The sequence below is a fragment of the Coregonus clupeaformis genome, chromosome 10 (genome assembly GCF_020615455.1).
Source record: "Coregonus clupeaformis isolate EN_2021a chromosome 10, ASM2061545v1, whole genome shotgun sequence".
Taxonomy (NCBI): domain Eukaryota; kingdom Metazoa; phylum Chordata; class Actinopteri; order Salmoniformes; family Salmonidae; genus Coregonus; species Coregonus clupeaformis.
Genome location: NC_059201.1, coordinates 37250923 through 37273121, shown reverse-complemented (window position 1 = coordinate 37273121; position 22199 = coordinate 37250923). Strand labels below are relative to the sequence as shown.

The 22199-nt window shown below is 42.5% G+C and overlaps 2 protein-coding genes across 3 annotated transcripts in view; one reads left to right on the top strand and one right to left on the bottom strand.

Annotated features, from left to right (window-relative positions):
• Nucleotides 1-9098, bottom strand: part of LOC121574651 (helicase ARIP4-like) — a 34559-nt gene extending 25461 nt beyond the window's left edge. For both annotated transcript variants that reach the window (XM_045222992.1, XM_045222993.1), the window contains exon 1: nt 8991-9098. The gene's annotated coding sequence lies outside the window, so the exon portion shown is untranslated. The remainder of the gene's footprint in view (nt 1-8990) is intronic.
• A 294-nt stretch (nt 9099-9392) lies between these two features.
• On the top strand, nt 9393-21129 carry LOC121575486 (ubiquitin carboxyl-terminal hydrolase BAP1). The gene is made up of 17 exons (XM_041888603.1): nt 9393-9599; nt 9937-9966; nt 10072-10126; nt 10285-10417; nt 10610-10729; nt 10834-10895; nt 11150-11292; nt 13214-13292; nt 13383-13506; nt 13765-13912; nt 14534-14706; nt 14906-15039; nt 15323-15795; nt 19510-19745; nt 20035-20127; nt 20290-20362; nt 20692-21129. Exons 1-17 carry the CDS (start codon nt 9563-9565, stop codon nt 20823-20825), a joined length of 2247 nt encoding a protein of 748 aa, XP_041744537.1. The 5' UTR covers nt 9393-9562; the 3' UTR covers nt 20826-21129.
• Nucleotides 21130-22199: the final 1070 nt, after the last annotated feature.

Below are 22199 nucleotides of genomic sequence, written 5' to 3'. Positions count from 1 at the left end.
GTATTCTATTCTACTGTATTTTAGTCTATTCCATTCCGACATTGCTCATCCTAATATTTATATATTCCTTAATTCCATTCTTTTACTTTTAGATTGTGTGTATTGTTGTGAATTACATTTACATGACATTTATGTCATTTAGCAGACGCTCTTATCCAGAGCGACTTACAAATTGGTGCATTCACCTTATGATAGCCAGTGGGACAACCACTTCACAATTTATTTTTAGAGTATATTTCTACATATATTTGTAGAGTATATTTCTATTATCTTTTTCTATTTTATATATATTTTATTTATTTATTTATTTTTGGGGGTAGGGGGGGTGGGTAGAAGGATTACTTTTATACTATCCCAGGTATTCCTTAAAGAGGTAGGGTTTCAAGTGTCTCCGGAAGGTGGTCAGTGACTCCGCTGTCCTGGCGTTGTGGGGGAGCTTGTTCCACCATTGGGGTGCCAGAGCAGCGAACAGTTTTGACTGGGCTGAGCGGTAACTGTGCTTCCGCAGAGGTAGGGGGACCAGCAGGCCAGAGGTGGAAGAACGCAATGCCCTCGTTTGGGTGTAGGGTCTGATCAGAACCTGAAGGTACGGAGGTACCGTTCCCCTCACAGCTCCGTAGGCAAGCACCATGGTCTTGTAGCAGATGCGAGCTTCAACTGGAAGCCAGTGGAGTGTGCGGAGGAGCGGGGTGACGTGAGAGAACTTGGGAAGGTTGAACACCAGACGGGCTGCAGAGTTCTGGATGAGTTGTAGGGGTTTAATGGCACAGGCAGGGAGCCCAGCCAACAGCGAGTTGCAGTAATCCAGACGGGAGATGACAAGTGCCTGGATTAGGACCTGTACCACTTCCTGCTATTATTATATTCCTTATATTATATTATAATATTCTGTTATTCCTGTTATTATTAATTGTTAGATATACCGCACTGTTGGAGCTAGAAACACAAGCATTTCGCTACACCTGCAATAACATCTGCTAAACATGTGTATGTGACAAATAAAATTGATTTCTAATACCTTTTGACTTTTTCTGGTAGATGTGGTCTAAGACCCCTTTTCCATCTGTTTGACCAGAAATCAAAGCCTTTGCTTATTCAGGATGGAAAATAGGATACACATTTATGTGGAAAAACACCAAAAGCATGATTACATTAATCACATCAGCAAGTCGGTTATTATCAATAAATCAATTCATTTTCACATTCATCATCTATGACAGAGGCATGCATGAAATAGAGCAATAGAGTAAAACAAACTGTCGTTGCTTGGTAGGTTGCTTTACCTTCCTCACTCCTAAAGCGTTCTCAAAGTGTCAGAGATAAAAAGAGGACAGGGAGCTCTGTGAGAGTGTGTGTGAGCGAGCGAGGCGGCAAGAGTGTCAGAGAGCTGGCCAATTACATAAGAGCTCAGTTCCATAACAGGCCATTGCCACTCAGACCGCCTGTGCCTTCCCTTGTGTGAGTTAAGTTAAACAGCAGGATATATAGGCTATCCCAAGACACCCAGAGCATAGTGGTCACTACCCTTTTCTCTCACCCCACATACAAAGGCTGTCAGCCTGTACACTGTTCCTTCAGATGGTTATGCAACAACCGTCAGGTCTGAGTGTCACATCCCCCCGCCTCCCACCCACACACACTGGCAGACAGAGGCTGCGTCCCCAATTTCCCAAGTGTGCACTTGCACACTCCCGTCAAGAATTTAACAATTGTAGAAACTCCCTTCAGCCACTTACACCAATCCTATGCTTCTCAATCCATGAGGAGGAGATGTGCGCAAGTGCACTCTTTTAGGAGAAGGATGTCTTACCCAATGGTAAATAAACATTCTCTCTCACTCACTGCCTACTGTTCTCCTAATAATGACATAGCTGCAGAGTGTGCTACAAAGCTAGAAATTAGATTGCTCGTGTCATGTTTCTCATAATGTGTGGACCAGCAAGCTTGGCAAGGCGCATACTAGGTCGTCAGTTGATATGGGGAAACTATCTGTGATGATTAGCCACTCAAATGAATCCAATAAGACAGGGGTCGGCAACAGGGGGCCCTCAAGTAATATTTTCTGGCCCCTCAAAGTTTAGGTAAAACATGTTTTCGTTTTTTGGGGTCAAAAGACTAAAATCCCCAGGATTTCAGCAAAAACAATTGCCGTGATCGTGTCTCAATGTAATCAAGGTATGAAATTATTGTTATTTTCAAATACAATCTCTTTTTACACTTGCTTGTGGTCAATTTTCAGTGTACAAATTATTATAATTATGTTCCGGATCCCTGACCATCCGCACCGACAAAACTTGGTCCGTGTCTGAATATAGTTGCCTACCCTTGCAATAGGACCATGTCAACACACACAACCATCCCGAGTTTGTTTTGGTTGATCAAAATATAAATAACATTGTAATCAATTAACATAACCTATAGGCTATACATAACATCTCTGCGTTATTCATGTTTCCTATTGATTGAGAGGACACACTAGACACTAGAGGTGAAAACCTAGTGTGAAAAAAACCTAGTGTCCAATCTGTCAGAGGAAGCTGCTGCACCGTACACAGTCAGAATCAGAAAGAATCACAGATCACTGTCTGCCACTCTCAAACCCTACGAAGCTCAACAGCTCAAACCTTAATCGGTATCCATGGTGACCCAGCCAGATTCAGACAATACTCAGAGAGTATTGAAAGGTTTTCAATAATACATGGGTCAATCCACCTCAAAAAGAACAAGAAAGAGGATTTTGACACCCACCATCTCAGATTGTTCTGAAATTGTTTTGGTTGTTGGAAACAGATTAGATTAGCATTCCTGCAACATTATTTTGTTAAAATATATTTTGATCTCTGAGAATTTAAGCTAATTGATTGCATCCAAATTGGCCATTTCAATTTATAGGATGAATCTATTATTCAATAAATATAGTACCTAACATCCAATATCAAACAAACTTTTTTCTAACAATGAGTTAGACATGAGGAATCCAAAGGAATGGTCAAAAGCCACCCACGGACCCCCCACGCCAATCCCACCCCAACAACAAGTATATAGTATTAGTTCTCTGTGTCTGACAAGTAGTATGGAGATGCGGCTCTGAGTATTTTTTCTTCATCCTATGTAATGTATCCCCAGTGAATTTGGTGATGGTTTTCTTCCCATTCAGAGAAATTTGTCATTGAAGTTGTTAGGTTTATGTCCCATCCTACATCCTGATATGACCATGTTCTTACCACTAGATGGTGCTGTTCCTGCCATTAGGTGAAAAAGGTTAGTTCACCCAAATTACATTGTTTCCTTACCCTGTAAGAAGTCTTGACAAGGTATGACAGCAACCCATGATTTGGTTTTGTTGGTCACTGTTTCAAATACTAACTTTTTTGCATTTGTGGGACAAATCCAATGCAAGTCAATGGTACCTATATACACTCACCAGCCAGTTTATTAGGTACACTCATCTAGTACTGGGTCGGATCCCCCTTTACCTACAGATCAGCCCAAATTCTCCGGGGCATGGATTCTACAATGATTTTTAAGCCTTGATACAATTGAGACATGGATTGTGTATGTGTGCCATTCAGAGGCACACACACAATATTAGGAAGGTGTTCCTAATGTTTGGTATACTCAGTGTATATTATTTTCAGTGACAACTATTACAGATGATTAACTATTACAGATTAAATCCACCTCTCAGCCCATCCCACGTATCTCCATTGAACAGCCTCTCTTGATTTCCTTGTGCCATATATTTTTCAACTGTGCTGTCTTACATAGATTCTGAACATTTCTAATCAAATATTAATCAACAGATTGTAATTACATTTTTTATATTTTTGCTAAGAGTATTATGTTGTTGATTGATTGACTATGGCTTCCCAGATCGCCAAACAGTGCTATTTGTAGGGTTAATTTTAGAACAATATTATGACTTTTTAGCCACTCCTGAACCTATGACCAGAAACCAGCTACCAAAATAGACGATCAAGTGATTCCATCTCTTCACAGCAAAATCTGCAAAGCTGACATGATTGTATGCCCCATATACAGTGCATTCTGAAATTATTCAGACCCCTTGACTTTTTCCACACTTTGGTACGTTACAGTCTTATTCTAAAATGGATTTCTAAAAACAAATCCTCAATCTACACACAATACCCCATAATGACAAAGCAAAAACAGGTTGTTATAATTTTTGCACATTTATAAAAATAAAAAAAACGGAAAGACCTTATTTACATAAGTATTCAGACCCTTTGCTATGAGACTTCGAAATTGAGCTCAGGTGCATCCTGTTTCCATTGATCATCCTTGAGATGTTTCCACAACTTGATTGGAGTCCACCTGTGGTAAACTCAATTGATTGGACATGATTTGGAAAGGCACACATCTGTCTATTCAAGGTCCCACAGTTGACAGTGCATGTCAGAGCAAAAACCAAGCCATGAGGATTGTGTCGAGGCACAGATCTGGGGAAGGGTACAAAAAATGTCTGCAGCATTGAAGGTCCCCAAGAATACAGTGGCCTCCATCATTCTTATATGGAAGAAGTTTGGAACCACCAAGACTCTTCCTAGAGCTGGCCGCCCGACCAAACTGAGCAAACGGGGGAGAAGGGCCTTGGTCAGGGAGATAACCAAGAACATTTACATTTACATTTTAGTCATTTAGCAGACGCTCTTATCCAGAGCGACTTACATGAGCAATTAGGGTTAAGTGCCTTGCTTAAGGGCACAGACAGATTTTTCACCTAGTCGGCTCGGGGATTAGAACCAGTGACCTTTCGGTTACTGGCACAACGCTCTTACCCACTAAGCTATCTGCCGTACAAGATGGTCACTCTGACAGAGCTCCAGAGTTCTTCTGTGGAGATGGGAGAATCTTCCATAAGGACAACCATCTCTGCAGCACTCCACCAATCAGGCTTTTATGGTAGAGTGGCTAGACGGAAGCCACTCCTCAGTAAAAGGCACGACAGTCCGCTTAGAGTTTGCCAAAAGGACTCAGACCATGAGAAACAAGATTCTCTGGTCTGATGAAACCAAGATTGAACTCTTTGGCCTGAATGCCAAGCGTCACGTCTGGAGGAAACCTGGCAACATCCCTACGGTGAAGCATGGTGGTGGCAGCATCATGCTGTTGGGATGTTTTTTAGCGGCAGGGACTGGGAGACTAGTCAGGATCAAGGGAAAGATGAACGGAGCAAAGTACAGAGAGATCCTTGATGAAAACCTGCTCCAGAGTGTTCAGGACCTCAGACTGGGGCAAAGGTTCACCTTCCAACAGGACAACGACCCTAAGCACACAGCCAAGACAACGCAGGAGTGGCTTCAGGACAATTCTCTGAATGTCCTTGAGTGACCCAGCCAGAGCACAGACTTGAACCCGATCGAACATCTCTGGAGAGACCTGAAAATAGCTGTGCAGCGACGCTCCCCATCCAACCTGACAGCGCTTGAGAGGATCTGCAGAGAAGAATGGGAGAAAACTCCCCATATACAGGTGTGCCAAGCTTGTAGCAACATACCCAATAAGACTTGAGGCTGTAATCGCTGCCAAAGGTGCTTCAACAATGTACTGAGTAGCCTCCCGAGAGGCGCAGTGGCTGTGCCACTAGAGATCCTGGTTCGAGTCCAGGCTCTGTCGCAGCCGGCCACGACCGGGAGACCCATGGGGCGCAGCGTCGTCCAGGTTAGGGGAGGGTTTGGCCGGCAGGGATGTTCTTGTCCCATCGCACACTAGTGACTCCTGTGGCGGGCCAGGTGCAGTGCACGCTGACACGGTCGCCAGGTGTACTGTGTTTCCTCCAACACATTGGAGTTTTCACATTTTGAGTTGTGTTTTGGAGGATGCACGGCTCGTTGCAGCGATGGGAAAAGACTAACTACCAATTGGATCCCACGAAATTGGAGAGAAAAAGGGGTAAAAAAATAACAAAACTAAAAAATACAAAAAACTTAAAAGGGTCAGAATACTAATGTACATGAGATATTTCTGTTTTTTATTTTTTTACTACATTTGCTAAAATGTCTAAAAACCTGTTTTCACTTTGTCATTATGTGGTATTGTGTGCAGATTGATGAGGGGAAAAAACAATTTAATCAATTTTAGAATAAGGCTGTAATGTAACAAAATGTGGAAAAAGTCAAGGGGTCTGAATACTTTCCGAATGCACTGCATATATATATATATATATATATATATATATATATAATATTTTGTTGGTAGCAAGAATTTTGTATAATAATTCAAAATGTAAAAACATTTTTTTAATCAATCGTTGTTTTGTATATCAGTTCATAAACCCAGTGCCATGGGATCGGAACATCGAAGAAGTCTTCACAGCCTTTTTGTAACCTGTGTGGCGCAGCCGTCAGCATTTTTGTCCTCAAATGGAACTGGTATATATTTTGATTTATGCCATTTTTTTCCCAGCCAATTTTTATCTTTAATATTGGGCAGACAAACAAGTTCCCAATGGTACCTATGTGGATGTGCCATAAATGCTGAAACGTTAGCCAGGTAAACAAAACCAAAGCATGGGTTGCTGTCAGACCTTGTCCCAGTGTTTCCTCTGGAAAAATGTGTAGCAGTGGGGGAAAAGGTCGTGGATAATTTCTATGTAGAATGTCTGAGAAGCTCAGTTCTGGTGATTTACTAATCCAAATTGAATTAAAATAAAATTATGCTGACACCATTTAAAATATAATTTCCACCTCCAGAAATGAGTCCAATAACATATCAGTAAAATTATCTGTTAAAATGATTTTTTAAATATTGGTCCATGCATATAGCCTGTGTGGTTTATATTATCAGGTATGCTATTAGCAATAAGCATAATTACCTGAGGCTCAACTGATGGAGCATAGTGTCTATAAACAAATACAGTAGGCAACCCCATGCCTATCTGTATTTACCTTATTGGGCTAATCCTTAGCTAGATTCCAAATGCTGTACTTTAATTAGTTAGCATCCTACTGATGAATTGTATGTCCCAAAAAACGTAAACACAGTGAATATAATGTAGGCCTATCTGTTAGGATAACTTGGGGCAATACGCCACGTCTGTACTTGTCACAGAAACCACTTCACGTCACCATTTTCCCCTCCAACACATTCCCTGGTTGCCACTACTCTTGCTCAACTAAAAATTGTAATCTGTCTCATCACAATTTAAGTCAAGTCATTCACCAAAAATTATTTTGAGGTTGGGTGGTGGTTTACCCTAAGGTTGCCGCTGGTAAAAACTCAACACATATTTAGGAGTTGAGAAATAAATAAAGTAGGAATGGAAAGCTGGAATCCGAGCCAACTAGGTAAATAGATAAATCAGATATAGATAGATAGACCCCATAGTAGATAGTTTCTATTCATTAGTCGTTTTGTTTGCAGAGGAACATTTAATGTGGACTGTTTTATCATCTTCAAAGTGCACCTTGGTAAAAATATTTTTTCATGTTCCATATTTTTTGGGCATGGTGGCGATTTTGCCGTGGCTCAGCACCACATATAAATGACTGCAGCGGAAATACAGCCTTGTCCAGAGACTGCTTACATGGTAAGTAAAGGGTCTGTGGGTGGTGTTTGACCATTTGTTTGGATACCTCATGTCTTATTCACTGTTAGAAAAAAGTTAGGTCCAAATCGGATATTAGGTACTATATTTATTGATTATTATATGAATCCTATAAATTTAAATGGCCAATTAGCTTAATTTCTCAGAGATCAAAATATTTCAACAAAATAATGTTGCAGGAATGGTAATCTAATCTGTTTCTAACTACAGAAACGATTTCAGAGCAATCTGAGATGGTGGGTGTCATGGCTTGCTGAAATGACATGGAACGACCCACGTGCATGTCCAGCATCAAATATTTACACACCCCTGCACAGCTGCTGATAAAATATTAACTGTATGACCACTACACTGAGCAGCACGTGGATTATATACCTCTTCTCCCCCACTCACACCTGCATATCAAAACTACAGTCTATGATCCCCATGGCAAATCAATATCAACCCCTGTATATTTTTACATTCTGTTGACATTTCAATGTGTCAAATCATAGGACATAAAGATGTTGTTGCACCTTGGCGTGATAGTTTTGTGTTACTTGAATTTCGGAGAAAAAAATGAGATATCACATTTTTGGTATTGTACCACATTAAAATGGAAAATACATATTCCTGAACTATCTGAGTTTCCAAACAACAATGTCAATATTCCTGCAAATCACTTTAATCTGGATGCCAACATTAAACTCTGACTGTCACTCACTCCCCCCCTCTCTCTCTCTCACACACACACAATATTGAGCAATTATACTGCAGTGTGTTACATAAAATGCTAAATGCAAGAGATAATAACCAACTCTAGCTTCTGTAGGTAGCCATAACGTGCAACCATAAACAGGTAGCTAACTAGGTAGAATGGGGGCACATCATTAGAAAATACCTAGCTGGCTTACTTGTTGTTTTCTACCTTGTGCCCATCGTCAGATATGTCATTATTAACTCGCAAACATCAACATAATAGCTACTGTTATTAGCACGCTAACTAGCTGGATAGTGAGATGTTGGCTTATTAAACGCAAATCTGAGATGAAATATTGCTAAGATATATTGTAGGTAGCTAGCTAACGTCGTTAGCACATGTCTGGCTATAAACAGATCACAAGCCAAGACAATGTATTTTACGCTAGTTAGCTTAGGTAATTTCTCACAATTAGTTAGCTAACGTTTAACGATTTCCATAAAATTTTACAAACAAGTCGTACCAAATACAGCCAGCTAACGTTAGCTAGCTCGTGCGTGCGTGATTGAGCAGCTAGCTAGCTTGTTGTTGTTAGTGAACTAGCGTAATGTTACCATACAATCGCTGTTTTCAGCCAACGTCTATTGTCCAGAGGATGGCTAATCAAGAAAGCCATTATGTAACATTGTTAGACTGAAACAAAAATTAAGTTCGAATCAAAAAGTTGGCAAACGATGTACTTACGTTTTGCATTCCCTTAGGAAATCGAATTGATGATATGTTTATGATTAATACATATTTTTTTTTTTACTAACTGTATTTCTTTTAATTTCCCCTCACGGTTTCTTCAAGGGTAACAGTAACAATGTTCCCCTGCACGGATGTAAAAACAACTCGCTAGAACTCAGTTCCGGAGGCACACTCGAATGACTCAAACTGTTTAAAAGCAGCCCAAAACTGCTATCAGGAAAGGCCCAAAATTCATATTTGATTTTAGTTTATGCTGTACTCGGCAACACTAAATAATTTAGTTAATAGCATAGGAATTAGAGCTTGTAATTGTTCATCACGACAAAGTATGGCGCCATCTGCTGGAGTAGTCTTGAATGCGACTCTATCGAAGTCGCACCTAAATGACGTAAAATTAAAGCGTCCAAGCTGTCGTTCTTTTGTGTTTATCTCTCAACTGCGACGTTTTAGAAGTGAATTTGTCTTCGTTCCGTTAGCTAATTGGGTAAAACTTTTGTAGTGTTTCTGTGACGATGGACTGGCGGAGTACTTAGCCAAAAGTCGATGGACTGTAATTACATGCAAAAATGAACAAAGGGTGGCTGGAACTCGAGAGTGACCCGGGTAAGAAGCTAACGCGTTAGCTGCGAATGTTAGCGAACAATTCTTTGTCAGATATAATCTAATCTGCAATCAGAATGTTTGATCATCTCAATATGTTTTACTGCCAGTAAACACATTAATACGTTTAGTAGCAAAAAACGTTATATAGATTGATGCGCAGGGCTATAGATAGTTACTGTAGCTTGTAATATATCAATTCCACACTAGTTAGCTAGTACATTGTTCATTAACGTTAGTTGCACCAGCAGGAGGAATTACCTACAATGTCTCTGTTTGTATGACCGATGCCATTGTGTTACATTTTCAATTAACGTGTGTTTTCTTATGGTGTGTGCAGGGCTATTCACGCTCTTGGTGGAGGATTTTGGTGAGTTGATTTGACTGTTTGGTTGATAAAGTAAACCTGTACTGGATAAGCAGCACATAGTTTGAGCATCCCTTTGTGTATTTTGCATATGTGTTTGTAATGTAGGTGTGAAGGGGGTTCAGGTGGAGGAGATATATGACCTACAAAGCAAGTGTCCAAGGTATGGAGCAATGATCATCAAGCCACTGTCACTGTGTCACAAACTCTGAAAGCATCACTATTATAAGCCCACTGTATATATAGCCTAGGCCTACTAGTGTATAAACCCAAATATGTGGACAGCTTTCTGATGTTCTTGATTCCTGTCCCCCCACCCAGCCCTGTCTATGGCTTCATCTTCCTGTTCAAGTGGATTGAGGAGCGAAGGTCTAGGAGGAAAGTCTCCACCTTGGTGGATGAGACCTCTGTCATTGATGATGACATTGTTAATGACATGTTCTTTGCCCACCAGGTGAGTCTGTTTTAATCCTTGACTATAAGGTTCAGGGCAGTCAGTTTGCAGTAATAGTGATTTGCATGCATGGAGGCTATATTGTTGTCAGAATGTGGTGCATTCCATCATTTCCTACTGTGTCATAGGAAGGCATTGTTTTTCTTTTGAGTTCATTGAGTTCCTTTACACTGTTATTATTTCTGTGCCCAGCTGATCCCCAACTCCTGCGCCACCCATGCACTTCTGAGCGTGCTCCTCAACTGTAGTGGGGTTGAGTTGGGCACTACCCTCAGCCGCATGAAGACCTTCACTAAAGGCTTCGGACCAGAGGTGAGGACACACACACACACACACACACCTACCTCTCTCCTATTTCTGCTGTGGTGTTAGGATTATAATCAAATTTTACATCGCTTTCTTTCATGTTCTTTCAGAGTAAAGGCTACGCCATTGGAAATGCCCCAGAGCTGGCCAAAGCACACAACAGCCATGCCAGGTAGGAGGCGCTGCTGCATATGTCCCTCCCTTCCTACCACTAGGTTTTATTCAGTAGGCACAATGAAAATAAACAGGCTGAAACAGGGAGTAACCTACCTGAAATTGATCAATTAGAAACAGTTGTTTTCATTTTCTGTTGCAAAACATTTTTGCTACGGTGTGCACTAATGAATACAACCCTGATTTGTACAAATGTGACTCTGCCACCCATGAATGATTCTTACTCCTCTTCCTTCTCTTGTTTCCATGGAGACCGGAGCCCAGGCACCTGCCGGAGAAGCAGAACGGGATTAGTGCCGTGCGGACCATGGAAGCGTTCCACTTTGTCAGCTACGTGCCCATCAAAGACCGCCTGTTTGAGCTAGACGGCCTCAAGGCATACCCCATTGACCACGGTGAGACTGCACACTGTGATGGACTAAAGGAAGCAGCGTAGTACTGCTCACTCACGTTGAGACAGCCTAGCGCAGCCTTTCTTAAAGTATGGGTCACGACCCAAAGTGGCTCGTTAATGGTGGCTCGCGATTTGTCAGAGTAAATGTATTATTCTTTCATTTAATTACTGGAATTGATTTGGCCAAGTGCAACTGCGCTCTCTGTTCAGTGCGCTCTCTGCTTAGCAGTGGTGTCTCTGCTTAGTTTGGCAGCTGTGCGAGTGGGAGGGAGATGCCCGTGTGCTTCGCGGTTTACCAGATCTTTTTTCTGCAGTTTTATTGAAGATCAGCAGCAGATGATGCGCTGTCAGCCACTGACTTGTCATTCCCAATCGCCATCACTCACCGCTGTCATCAAATGGACTCAAGCTAGCCACAAGTTCTGACTGAGCTCAATCATCATGAAACGCAAATACAGCGATGAGTTTCTCTCTCTTGGTTTCATACAAACTTTGAGAAATAACGAGGAACCCAGGGAGTTCTTTCAGAACAGGGCAGAATGCTTCAGGAAACAGTGCTTCGACAGTGGAAAAGTAAGTCAGCTAGCAAGGCATTGTTGTCATTTTGTCAACAGGTGACGATAAGCAGAAATAAGGAAGTACTATCTCTCATAGTTGTAGATGTGAGTTTCTCTTCCAAACAATCCCCTTGTACACAGCTAATAGCTAGCTAGCTAAAGTTAGCCAAAGCAAGCAAGCAAGCTAGCTAGCTACTGATAGTGCATCCCTAAGTAACAGTACATCTTACTGTAGACACTTATTGTTGAAAGCAAATCTAAGTTGGAACTGTTGCTGTTAAAATACAAGTAATCATTTTTATTCTGGAATAAACTGATTGAAGCAATATGCTTTTTGAGGCAAACACTCACAGTTCTGGGTTGCTTATCTACAGCAGGAAGCGGTCTCCTGCCTGCCTGAGAAAGCAGTAGATGTTCTGATCCAGTTTGGCACCACATACCTATGTGAGTCAGGGTTCTCAACTCTGGCGTCCTTAAAAAACAAGTACAGAAATAGACTCAATGCTGAGCATGACCTCAGGGTTGCACTGTCAAAAACTGAGCCCAGAATAGACATGATTGTTGAAAACTTCAACCAGCCACACACCTCTCATTAGGACTGTGTGTGTTTTATTCTGGTCTACATCTGTGTGATGTGATCAATCAGTTTATTCCAGTTTAGAATACAATTTTTAAAATTGTATTTTAACAGCAACAGTTGCAACCTTTTTTTCAACATTACTTTCTACAGTAAGATGTACGGTAGGCCTGATCATTTCATCTGTACTGTTACTTAGTGTTGCACTATCAAAAACTGAGTGTGTGTTCTGTTCTTCATCTGTGTGATGTGATCAATCAGTTTATTCCAGTTCAGAATGAAAATGATTTATTGTATTTTAACAGCAACAGTTCCAACCTATACAGATATATAAGAGTGTTTTTAATGGGGGAAAATAAACATGAATAGATATTTATATGGATATTTAATTTCATTGTTATTTGTTTTTGTCTATTTTGCATTTGTTTTAGGCATAAGGGCAATGACATTTACTGATATTTATTTATAGTTGCATGTTTTCCTAAACTTGGGTCCCAGGAAAACACAGCATTTCTCGTTTGGTCCCAGGCTGAAAAAGTTTAAGAACCCCTGGCCTAGCGTCTTCATAGAGCTGGAATGTCAAGGAAAGCACATTGCTATGACTTCTCTAATCTACTGTGTGACAATACAACACTTGATGACTACTGTGAGACCACAATGGCTCATTCTCAAATGGCACCCTATCCCCTATGTAGTCCACTACTCTTGGCCAGGGTCAATAGGGTGACCACATGGGCTCGAGATGAAAGCTTTTCTTCTTCCTTCGCCTCTCTCTCTCGCTCTCACAGGGCCATGGGGAGAGGAGGAGGAGTGGACAGATAAGGCGCGACGGGTCATCATGGAGAGGATTGGTTTGGCCACAGCTGGGTGAGTCCGAGGCCAATCTCCTGCCTCAGTAACACTGAATGAGATGTTACGCACACACACTCACTCACACACTTTTCTTTCGCCTCTCAGAGAGCCATACCATGATATTCGCTTCAACCTGATGGCAGTGGTTCCTGACCGCAGGGTGAAGTATGAGTCCAAACTAGAGATCCTCAAGAGGAACAGACAGATCGTTCTGGAGGGATTACAGCAGGTCAGGAAACACGCACAGAGGAGCCAATTGATACACACACACCCACACTTTCTCACTGGGGTGTATCTGATCAGGTGTGTTCCTTTTAGCTTGCCCGGTGTCCCGTTTAAGCAGAGATTTCACTTTAGGATCAATAGAATGGTCTAAAATGTGCAAACTCTACCCAACCAGTGCCCCTGGCGAGCTAAAACGAATGCACCCATACCAATAGACCACGTGTGTCTGATTGACTTGACTTGAATGTGACCTGTTCTCCAGCTGATCCGGGTCACCCAGCCAGAGCTAGTCCAGGACAGAAAGCAGCAGGACTCCTCCCCCTCGGAGGACACGCCCCCTGCTATCAAAAAAGAAGAGGCAGATCCTCAACCTGTTACATCACAGGGGGCCGAGCAGACTCCTCCCACAGGTATTACATTCAGCTCCAACCTCCCCAATGTAGATGACCTTTATAGACACGAAGAAGGGTTTCTGTGAGTCCGTTGTGTGTCCCAAATGGCACCCTATTCCGTTTATTTCGTTTATAATCGGTTTATTCCAGTTCAGAATGAAAAATGATTTATTGTATTTTAACAGCAACAGTTCCAACCTATACAGATATGTAAGAGTGTTTTTAATGGGGGAAATAAACATGAATATATATTTATATGAATATTTAATTTCATTGTTATTTGAATTTTGTCTATATGGCATTTGTTTTAGGCATAAGGGCAATGTAATGTACTGATATTTACATATATATATATTTACATATAGTTACATATAGTTATAGACCCACTAAGCTTGGGTCCCAGGAAAACACAGAATTTCTCATTTGGGTCCCAGGCTGAAAATGTTTAAGAACCCCTGGCCTATGTAGTGCAGTATTTTTGACCATAACCATATGGGCTCTGGTCAAAAGTACTGCACCATAAAGGGAATTTGATGCCATTTGGGGTTCATCCTGTCTCAGGGTATGATGTGCTGCAACAGTTCCACTGACATCCATGAATTTCTGACTGTCTCTCCCCCTGTTCTGCGGACGGTGCAGCAGCCCAGTCCCAGTCTACTCCCAGCCCCTCAATCAAGGGGAAGGCCATGGGGAAACCAACCGCCCCATCGGGGAGAGGGGGAGCCACGCAGCCTGTCAACAGCCCCACCCTAATCGTCCCGCGCCTGCCCGCCTTCCTGGACAACCACAACTATGCCAAGTCCCCCATGCAGGTCAGGAGGAGGGGGATTGGTTATGATGTGACACAACTCAAATTTCCTCACATAACTCTCATTAACATCAATGCGTGATGATTTTCACAACAGGCTTGACTTACATACACATATCTCAAGTTAGGATTCGGCCCCATGGACCAATACTATATGTTTGCCGTGACAAGGTAGATGATTGGTTGTTCTCTGTGATTGACAGGAGGAGGAGGACCTTGCGGCAGGGGTGACGGGGGTAGGTCGTCCCCGGGTGCCTGGCACAAACCAGCCCCCTTACTCTGATGATGATGACTATGGGGAGGTAGAAACTGTCACAGCAGCGGGCACACCCACCAGGTCAGCTCCACACAACTAGAGTTGTTCTAGTTCTATGGTCATTCTATTTCTATGGTCATTCTATTCTATTCTGTTTCCATTCTATTTCTATGGTCATTCTATTCTATTATGTTTCCATTCTATTTCTATGGTCAGCTCCATATCGCATGGTGTTTCCATTAAGACTGTGGTAAAGGCCTTAGGTGTTTGGTGTTATTCAGACTAAAAAGCGATGTACCACTTATTTTTAATTGAATCCAAAATGTTCCCCTCGGTACTTGATAGTTTGTGTGTGTGTGTTTAGGTTCAGGCGGAAGGCGGGCCTGCGTTCCCGTACGGGCCGTGTAGGCGGCGGCGGCGGCGTGGAGACCAAGCTGGCGCTGAGTGTCCTGGCCGAGAAACTCAAGAAGGAAGTCCAGAGGAAGGACGCTCTGGCCACGCCCCTCTCGGTCCGCACCGAGGGCCGCACGGGGGGGATCGTGATCACCGCCGCCTCGCAGCCTTCGCCCACGCCCAGCAACGAGAGCACCGACACCGCCTCGGAGATCGGCAGCGCCTTCAACTCGCCACTGCGCTCCCCGGCTCGCTCCCAGGTGGCAACGCGGCCCTCCAGCCCCGTGGCGTCCCACCTGTCCCGGGTACTGTTCGGGGAGGACGAGGGTCTGCTGAGGCTGGACGCCAGACACAACCGGGCTGTTAGAGAGCTGGGGCCCTCCGTCAGCACCGCCCTGCTGCATCTACAGGAGGACGGGGTTATATATGCTGTACCGCCACCCGGTGAGGATGGATGGATGGACGTGTGTGTGTGTGTGTGTGTGAGATAGGTAGAGTGAGAGACTGGACCTGTGGGGAAGTGAACATGGGCACTCGATTTAAGATTATTATCAAAGAGCAGCTGCTTACCTTCAGACCTAATTACATAAACCATATTAATACCTGGATTATACTAATCTAATACCAGACTGACACAGCTCTGGACATGCAAGAGCTAAACAATGCATTAACTGGTAGGGATGTAACAATTCACCGATACGCATCGGTCCCCGATTCAAATGTTTACGATACAAGTGCATCGATCCGCGGACCACAAACCGATCCAAATGTAGCATGCATCGGTCAGAAAATCGATTCAAACGTTACGAATCGGCGGTTCACGAAAATGTTTTGCTCATATTACGTTATTTTTACCTTCTGAAAATACCTCTCATCTTTCAGTGTTGATTTGCATGTAACTGTGTTGACAGTCATTTTGCATGCCGAACAATCCCAGGCAATATCGGTAGCTTAGTCAAACTGCACACTGTGCCCAGCTTCGCGCGCTGACCAACGCGAGGTAGGCTGCCTGATCTCGCACATCTGCGTGGCACCTTCAGCATTCAATTGCTAAAATAGCTTGCATGATATTAGGCTTTATTAGTTGAGTAACTACCTATATCATTTGCTAGGTTATAGTTATCTATACACTGTTGAAAATTGTGTTTTACCGGAATAGAAGTAAGCTATAGGAGACAGAACTTTCATTGGCTGTACCTGCTGACAATATATTTTATTTTGATTGTTCACCATCAGCAATAGTTTTGGTAGTTTAGCTTTAAACAATCACTGAGTATACCAAACATTAGGAACAACTTCCTAAAATTGAGTTGCACCCCCCCCATTTAACCCTCAGAACAGACTCAATTAATCGGGGCATGGACTCTACAAGGTGTCCAAAGCATTCCACAGGGATGCTGGCTCATGTTGACTCCATTGCTTCCCACAGTTGTCAAATTGGCTGGATGTCCTTTGCGTGGTGGACCATTCTTGATACACACAGGAAACTGTTGAGCGTGAATAACCCAGCAGTGCTGCAGTTCTTGACACAAACTGGTGCGCCTGGCACCTGCTACCATACCCCGTTCAAAGGCACTTACATATTTTGACATTCACCCTCTGATTGGCACACATGTCTCAAGGCTTAAAAATACTTCTTTAACCGGTCTCCTCTCCATCATCTACACTGATTGAAGTGGATTTAACAAGTGACATCAATAAGGGAGCATAGCTTTCACCTGGATTCACCTGGTCAGTCTATGTCAGTGTATATGGTCATTTTTAGATATACAGGGTAAAGTGATAATTGCATAATGAGGACAGCAATCACTTTTGCGAGGTGCACTGCATGGCCAAAGCGAGAGGAGAAGATGGCGCCGTAAAAACGTCCAAATTGTCAAAACCATTCGATTTTGAGATGGGGTGAAATCCAAAGTTGTGCTTTATATTCATTGGCTATGTCATAGCTAATTTGGAATCGATACATTTTGATGCATTACTAGCTCAAACACTTCTGCAGAAATGACAAGTTAATTAGTGGGTGATGGTGATTTCAGAACCAAAGTGGGGGAACAGAAAACTGGCTACATTGCCCCCCTCTAATCTGGTAGTGGGGTGGTACCTAGTCTCCCTTATGGCTCAGCTCAGGTGCCTACATAGTACCTACACCATAGACCTACAGTACCAGTCAAAAGTTTTAGAACACCTACTCATTCCAGGGTTTTTCTTTTCTTTTTACAATTTTTTACATTGTAGAATAATAGTGAAGACATCAAAACTATGAAATAACACATATGGAATCATATATATTATATTTGAGATTCTTCAAATAGCTACCCTTTGCCTTGGTGACAGCTTTGCACACTCTTGGCATGCTCTCAACCAGCTTCACCTGGAATGCTTTTCCAACAGTCTTGAAGGAGTTCCCACATATGCTAAGCACTTGTTGCTTTTCCTTCACTCTGTCGTCCGACTCATCCCAAACCATCTCAATTGGGTTGAGGTCATCTGATGCAGCGCTCCATCACTCTCCTTCTTGGTAAAATAGCCCTTACACAGCCTGGAGTTGTGTTGGGTCATTGTCCTGTTGAAAAACAAATGATAGTCCCACTAAGCCCAAACCAGATGGGATGGTGTATCGCAGCAGAATGCTGTGGTAGCCATGCTGGTTAAGTGTGCCTTGAATTCTAAATAAATCACAGACAGTGTCACCAGCAAAGCACCCCCACACCATAACACCTCCTCCTCCATGCTTACGGTGGGAAATACACATGCAGAGATAATCTGTTCACCCACACCGCATCTCACAAAGACACAGCGCTTGGAACCAAAAATCTCCTATTTGGACTCCAGACCAAAGGACACATTTCCACCGGTCTAATGTCCATTGCTCGTGTTTCTTGGCCCAAGCAGGTCTCTTCTTATTATTGGTCTCCTTTAGTAGTGGTTTCTTTGCAGCAATCGACCATGAAGGCCTGATTCACACAGTCCCCTATGTACAGTTGATGTTGAGATGTGTCTGTGACTTCAATTTATCCTCTGCAGCAGAGGTAACTCTGGTCTTCCATTCCTGTGGCGGTCCTCATGAGAGTCAGTTTCATCATAGCGCTTGATGGTTTTTGCAACTGCACTTGAAGAAACTTTCAAAGTTCTTGAAATATTCCGTATTGACTGACCTTCATGTTTTAAAGTAATGATGGACTGTCGTTTCTCTTTGCTTATTTGAGCTGTTCTTGCCATAATATGTACTTGGTCTTTTACCAAATAGGGCTATCTTCTGTATACCCCCCCTATCTTGTCACAACACAATTGATTGGCTCAAACGCATTAAGAAGGAAAGAAATTCCACAAATTAACTTTTAAGAAGGCACACCTGTTAATTGAAATGCATTCCAGGTGACTACCTCATGAAGCTGGTTGAGAGAATGCCAATAGTTTGCAAAGCCGTCATCAAGGCAAAGGGTGGCTACTTTGAAGAATCTCAAATATGAAAAATATTTTGATTTGTTTAACACATTTTTGGTTACTGCATGATTCCATATGTGTTATTTCATAGTTTTGATGTCTTCACTATTATTCTACAATGTTAAAAATAAAGAAAAACCTTTGAATGAGTAGGTGTGTCCAAACTTTTTACTGGTAGTGTACGTCATTTACACACACACACACACACACACACACACACACACACACACACACACACACACACACACACACACAGATCCAGCTCAGAGAGACCCAACTCATGAGCTCCATCAGAAGCAGATTGTAATTTTGAATGTAAAATGAATATTTTTATGCAACAAATGTTAGTGCATCGTATCGAACCGACTCTCATCGATTCGCTCTCTAATCAAACCGAATCGCACTAAAACGTATCGTTCCTGTATCCTATCGGAGCCCATGTATCTAGATAAGTATCAAATCGTCTTGAAAGGGAAAAATACACATTCCTATTAGCCAGACAGAACTGTATGGAAGGTGACACCGCTGAATCTGATGGTGAGTTAATAGCTGGGACGTGTTCACTACAAACTAAACGGAAGAAAATGGACTGAAACAGGGAGGGACTACCTGAATTTGTCTAATAAGAAACTCTTGGTTTTTTTATACAGTGTGCAATGATGAATCTTTGTTGGGGTTTATTGCTCAATAGATGTTGTTTCTGTGCCTGTGCAGCTGATCCTGAGGGGTCCAAGCGAGAAAAGTCAGGCGCTCCAGAGAAGGTAAAAGACAAAGAGCAAGGGAGCAACCCAGCAGGAAAGGGGGAAGGTTTGAAGGAGGAAGGTAAGGAGGGACCATCGGTGGAGGTGAAAGAGGAGGAGAGCAAAGATGTCAAGCCCAGCAAGGGAAAGGTCATCTCCACGGAAACCGTTGGAAGCAACAAGCCCTCAGGGGAAAAATACTCTCCTAAAGTAAGTCTATTTTTTTCTTTCTTTCTTGCTAGAAACATCTGGAGATTTCTGTATTTTATGGCTCCTCAATCCTTTTTTTCACGTTTTCTTTTTCTTCTTTGGAGTTATTGTCCTCTTTCCCACTCTCATTTAGCATCTCTTTCTCTTTGTTTTCAAATTCATCATCTTTCGCTGTATTGTGTGTCTATTGGCTCATTCGAGCTAGAGGTTGACTTGCTGTATATAACAGATTGATGTTATAACCAAATGTCACCTAGTTGATTTCTTCTCTATCTCTTGTTTCCTGCAGGAGCTGCTTGCTCTGCTCAAGTGTGTGGAGGCGGACATCGCCAACTATGAAGTGTTTTTAAAGGAGGAGGTGGAGAAGAGGAAGAAATACAAGGTTATTATACAGAATAATACAGTTCCTAAGTAGTGGGGTTAATGAGTTTGATCACAGAAATCCAAAGCTATGTGGGTGGGTTTATGTGATGATGTGTGTGTTATGTGTGGTGTGTTTGTATGTTGTTGTGTTAATGAAAATGTTGAACTGTGTTTTGACCAGATCGATGACCAGAGAAGGACCCATAATTATGACGAGTTCATCTGCACCTTCATATCCATGCTGGCACAAGAAGGTAAGGCCACCTCTCACCCCTTTCCTTTGGTAGAACAAAAGGTGGATTTTCATGCATGCACACACATCCGGTCTTATTCTTTCTCTGCTTATTAGCTAATCCCTGAGTTCTATATTTAACCTCCCTGCTGTGCAGTCAGAGACCCACACTGTCTGAGAGTGGTCCACAAATGGTGCTCTCTCTCCACATCTCCCTCTCTGACAACTGTTTTTATCTGATTTCATGTAGGAAAATGTGATATAACATTTACTAGATCAGAGGCAATTTTACAGGAACCTCTTTAAATCAATGGAGTTCTTTCTGATCTCTCGCTCTCCTTCTCTCCCCAGGCATGTTGGCTAGTCTGGTCGAGCAGAATATCTCTGTGCGTCGTCGTCAGGGAGTGAGCATCGGCCGTCTACACAAACAGAGGAAACCAGACCGCAGGAAACGCTCGCGACCCTACAAGGCCAAGCGCCAGTGACCCCAGGAAGTGCTTGCTTGGGGTCACCGATCACCAATCACAGCAGAGAAAATACAAAAACCCTTGTTGCACTCATGACACTGTCCTGTGACTTCAGGGAGAAAAGGACTCATTCATATTGCTGTATTTTAATGTCAGTCTCTGACTTCATCCAATGGACCATCTGTTGATTAATTTAATCAGATTATGTTTGCTTTACTGTAAGAGGAAGAGTAATTTTTTATCAGATGTATGTACTGTATGTTAGATTGTGTCCCGAGTGGCACCCTATTCCCTAGTGCACTACTTTTGACCAGAGCCCTATATAGTGCACTACTTTTTATGGGCCCTGATCAAATGTTGTGCACTATATAGGGAATAGGGTGCCATTTGGGACACACACTTAGTCCCCATGTAAAAGGACCTCTGTCTGTGCCATCACACTGTGTACTGGGTCGTGTTCATTAGGCACGCGGCGGCAAACTTTTTTGAACGTTTTACAAAGGAAAACGAAAGTGAGTGTTTGCAATTCCAGGAAGTTCCTCCCTGTTTCAGTCTGGTTTCTTCCATTTGGTGCCTAATGAACACAAAGGTGTGACAACTGATTGTGAGGGACACAGGAAGCTGCTTGGAAGTCTTGGAGTTGGTCTGATCATGTGATGTGACTCCTCTTTCCTGTCAAGAAGGGCTTGTTCACTGCTATTTGCTTGCTTGTATCATGCTTTGGTAGTACTGTATGGGGCGTCCCAAGTAGCTCCCTATTTAGTGCACTACCTTTGGGGCGCTTATCAAAAGTAGTTCAATATATAGGGTATAAGGTGCCATTTGGGACGTAACCTGTATCTCTTTCGAGGTCCTGTAAATGAATGGAGATCTACACGTATTGTTTTTTTTATCTGTAAATTATCTCTAAATTTAGATTCTAATCGTTGGAGAGCATGGTATATGTGTGGGGGAGTGTGTAAGCAGTGTGTATGTTTCTGTACATATGTATCTGTTTGTGTCAGCTCAGCATCAGTGGTAACATAAGTGTTTTTTTTTATCCTAGTCACATGAATACTACAATAAACTCCACAAAAGCACTATTGACCTCACTCACTTCTCATCATGTCATACATAGATGGATGCTCTGGGTCATATATTTGGTGAGATAAAAGAAAATCACATGGACTTGACTTTGACTGCATTTCTTCCATTACTTTAACAAAGAGACTTCCAACCTCTTAGCAGACCGAGTTAAGTCCGCTACCATCGTCTCTGACCTCAGTGTCACGAACGGAGTGAGCAGAAAGTGAACCTGCTGAGGCGTGAAATGCAAACACCTTACTTATGCTTCGCGCCAATAGGACTCATCTACTTGGTGGGAATTGTAACATGCATCATATAGCGAGGATC

Coding starts and splice junctions, on each gene's coding strand:
- LOC121575486 (XM_041888603.1), top strand. CDS start 9,563: ATGAACAAAGGGTGGCTGGAACTCGAGAGTGACCCGG. Junction 13,913..14,533: donor CGAGCAGACTCCTCCCACAG/GTATTACATTCA, acceptor CGGACGGTGCAG/CAGCCCAGTCCCAGTCTACT. Junction 14,707..14,905: donor ATGCCAAGTCCCCCATGCAG/GTCAGGAGGAGG, acceptor TGTGATTGACAG/GAGGAGGAGGACCTTGCGGC.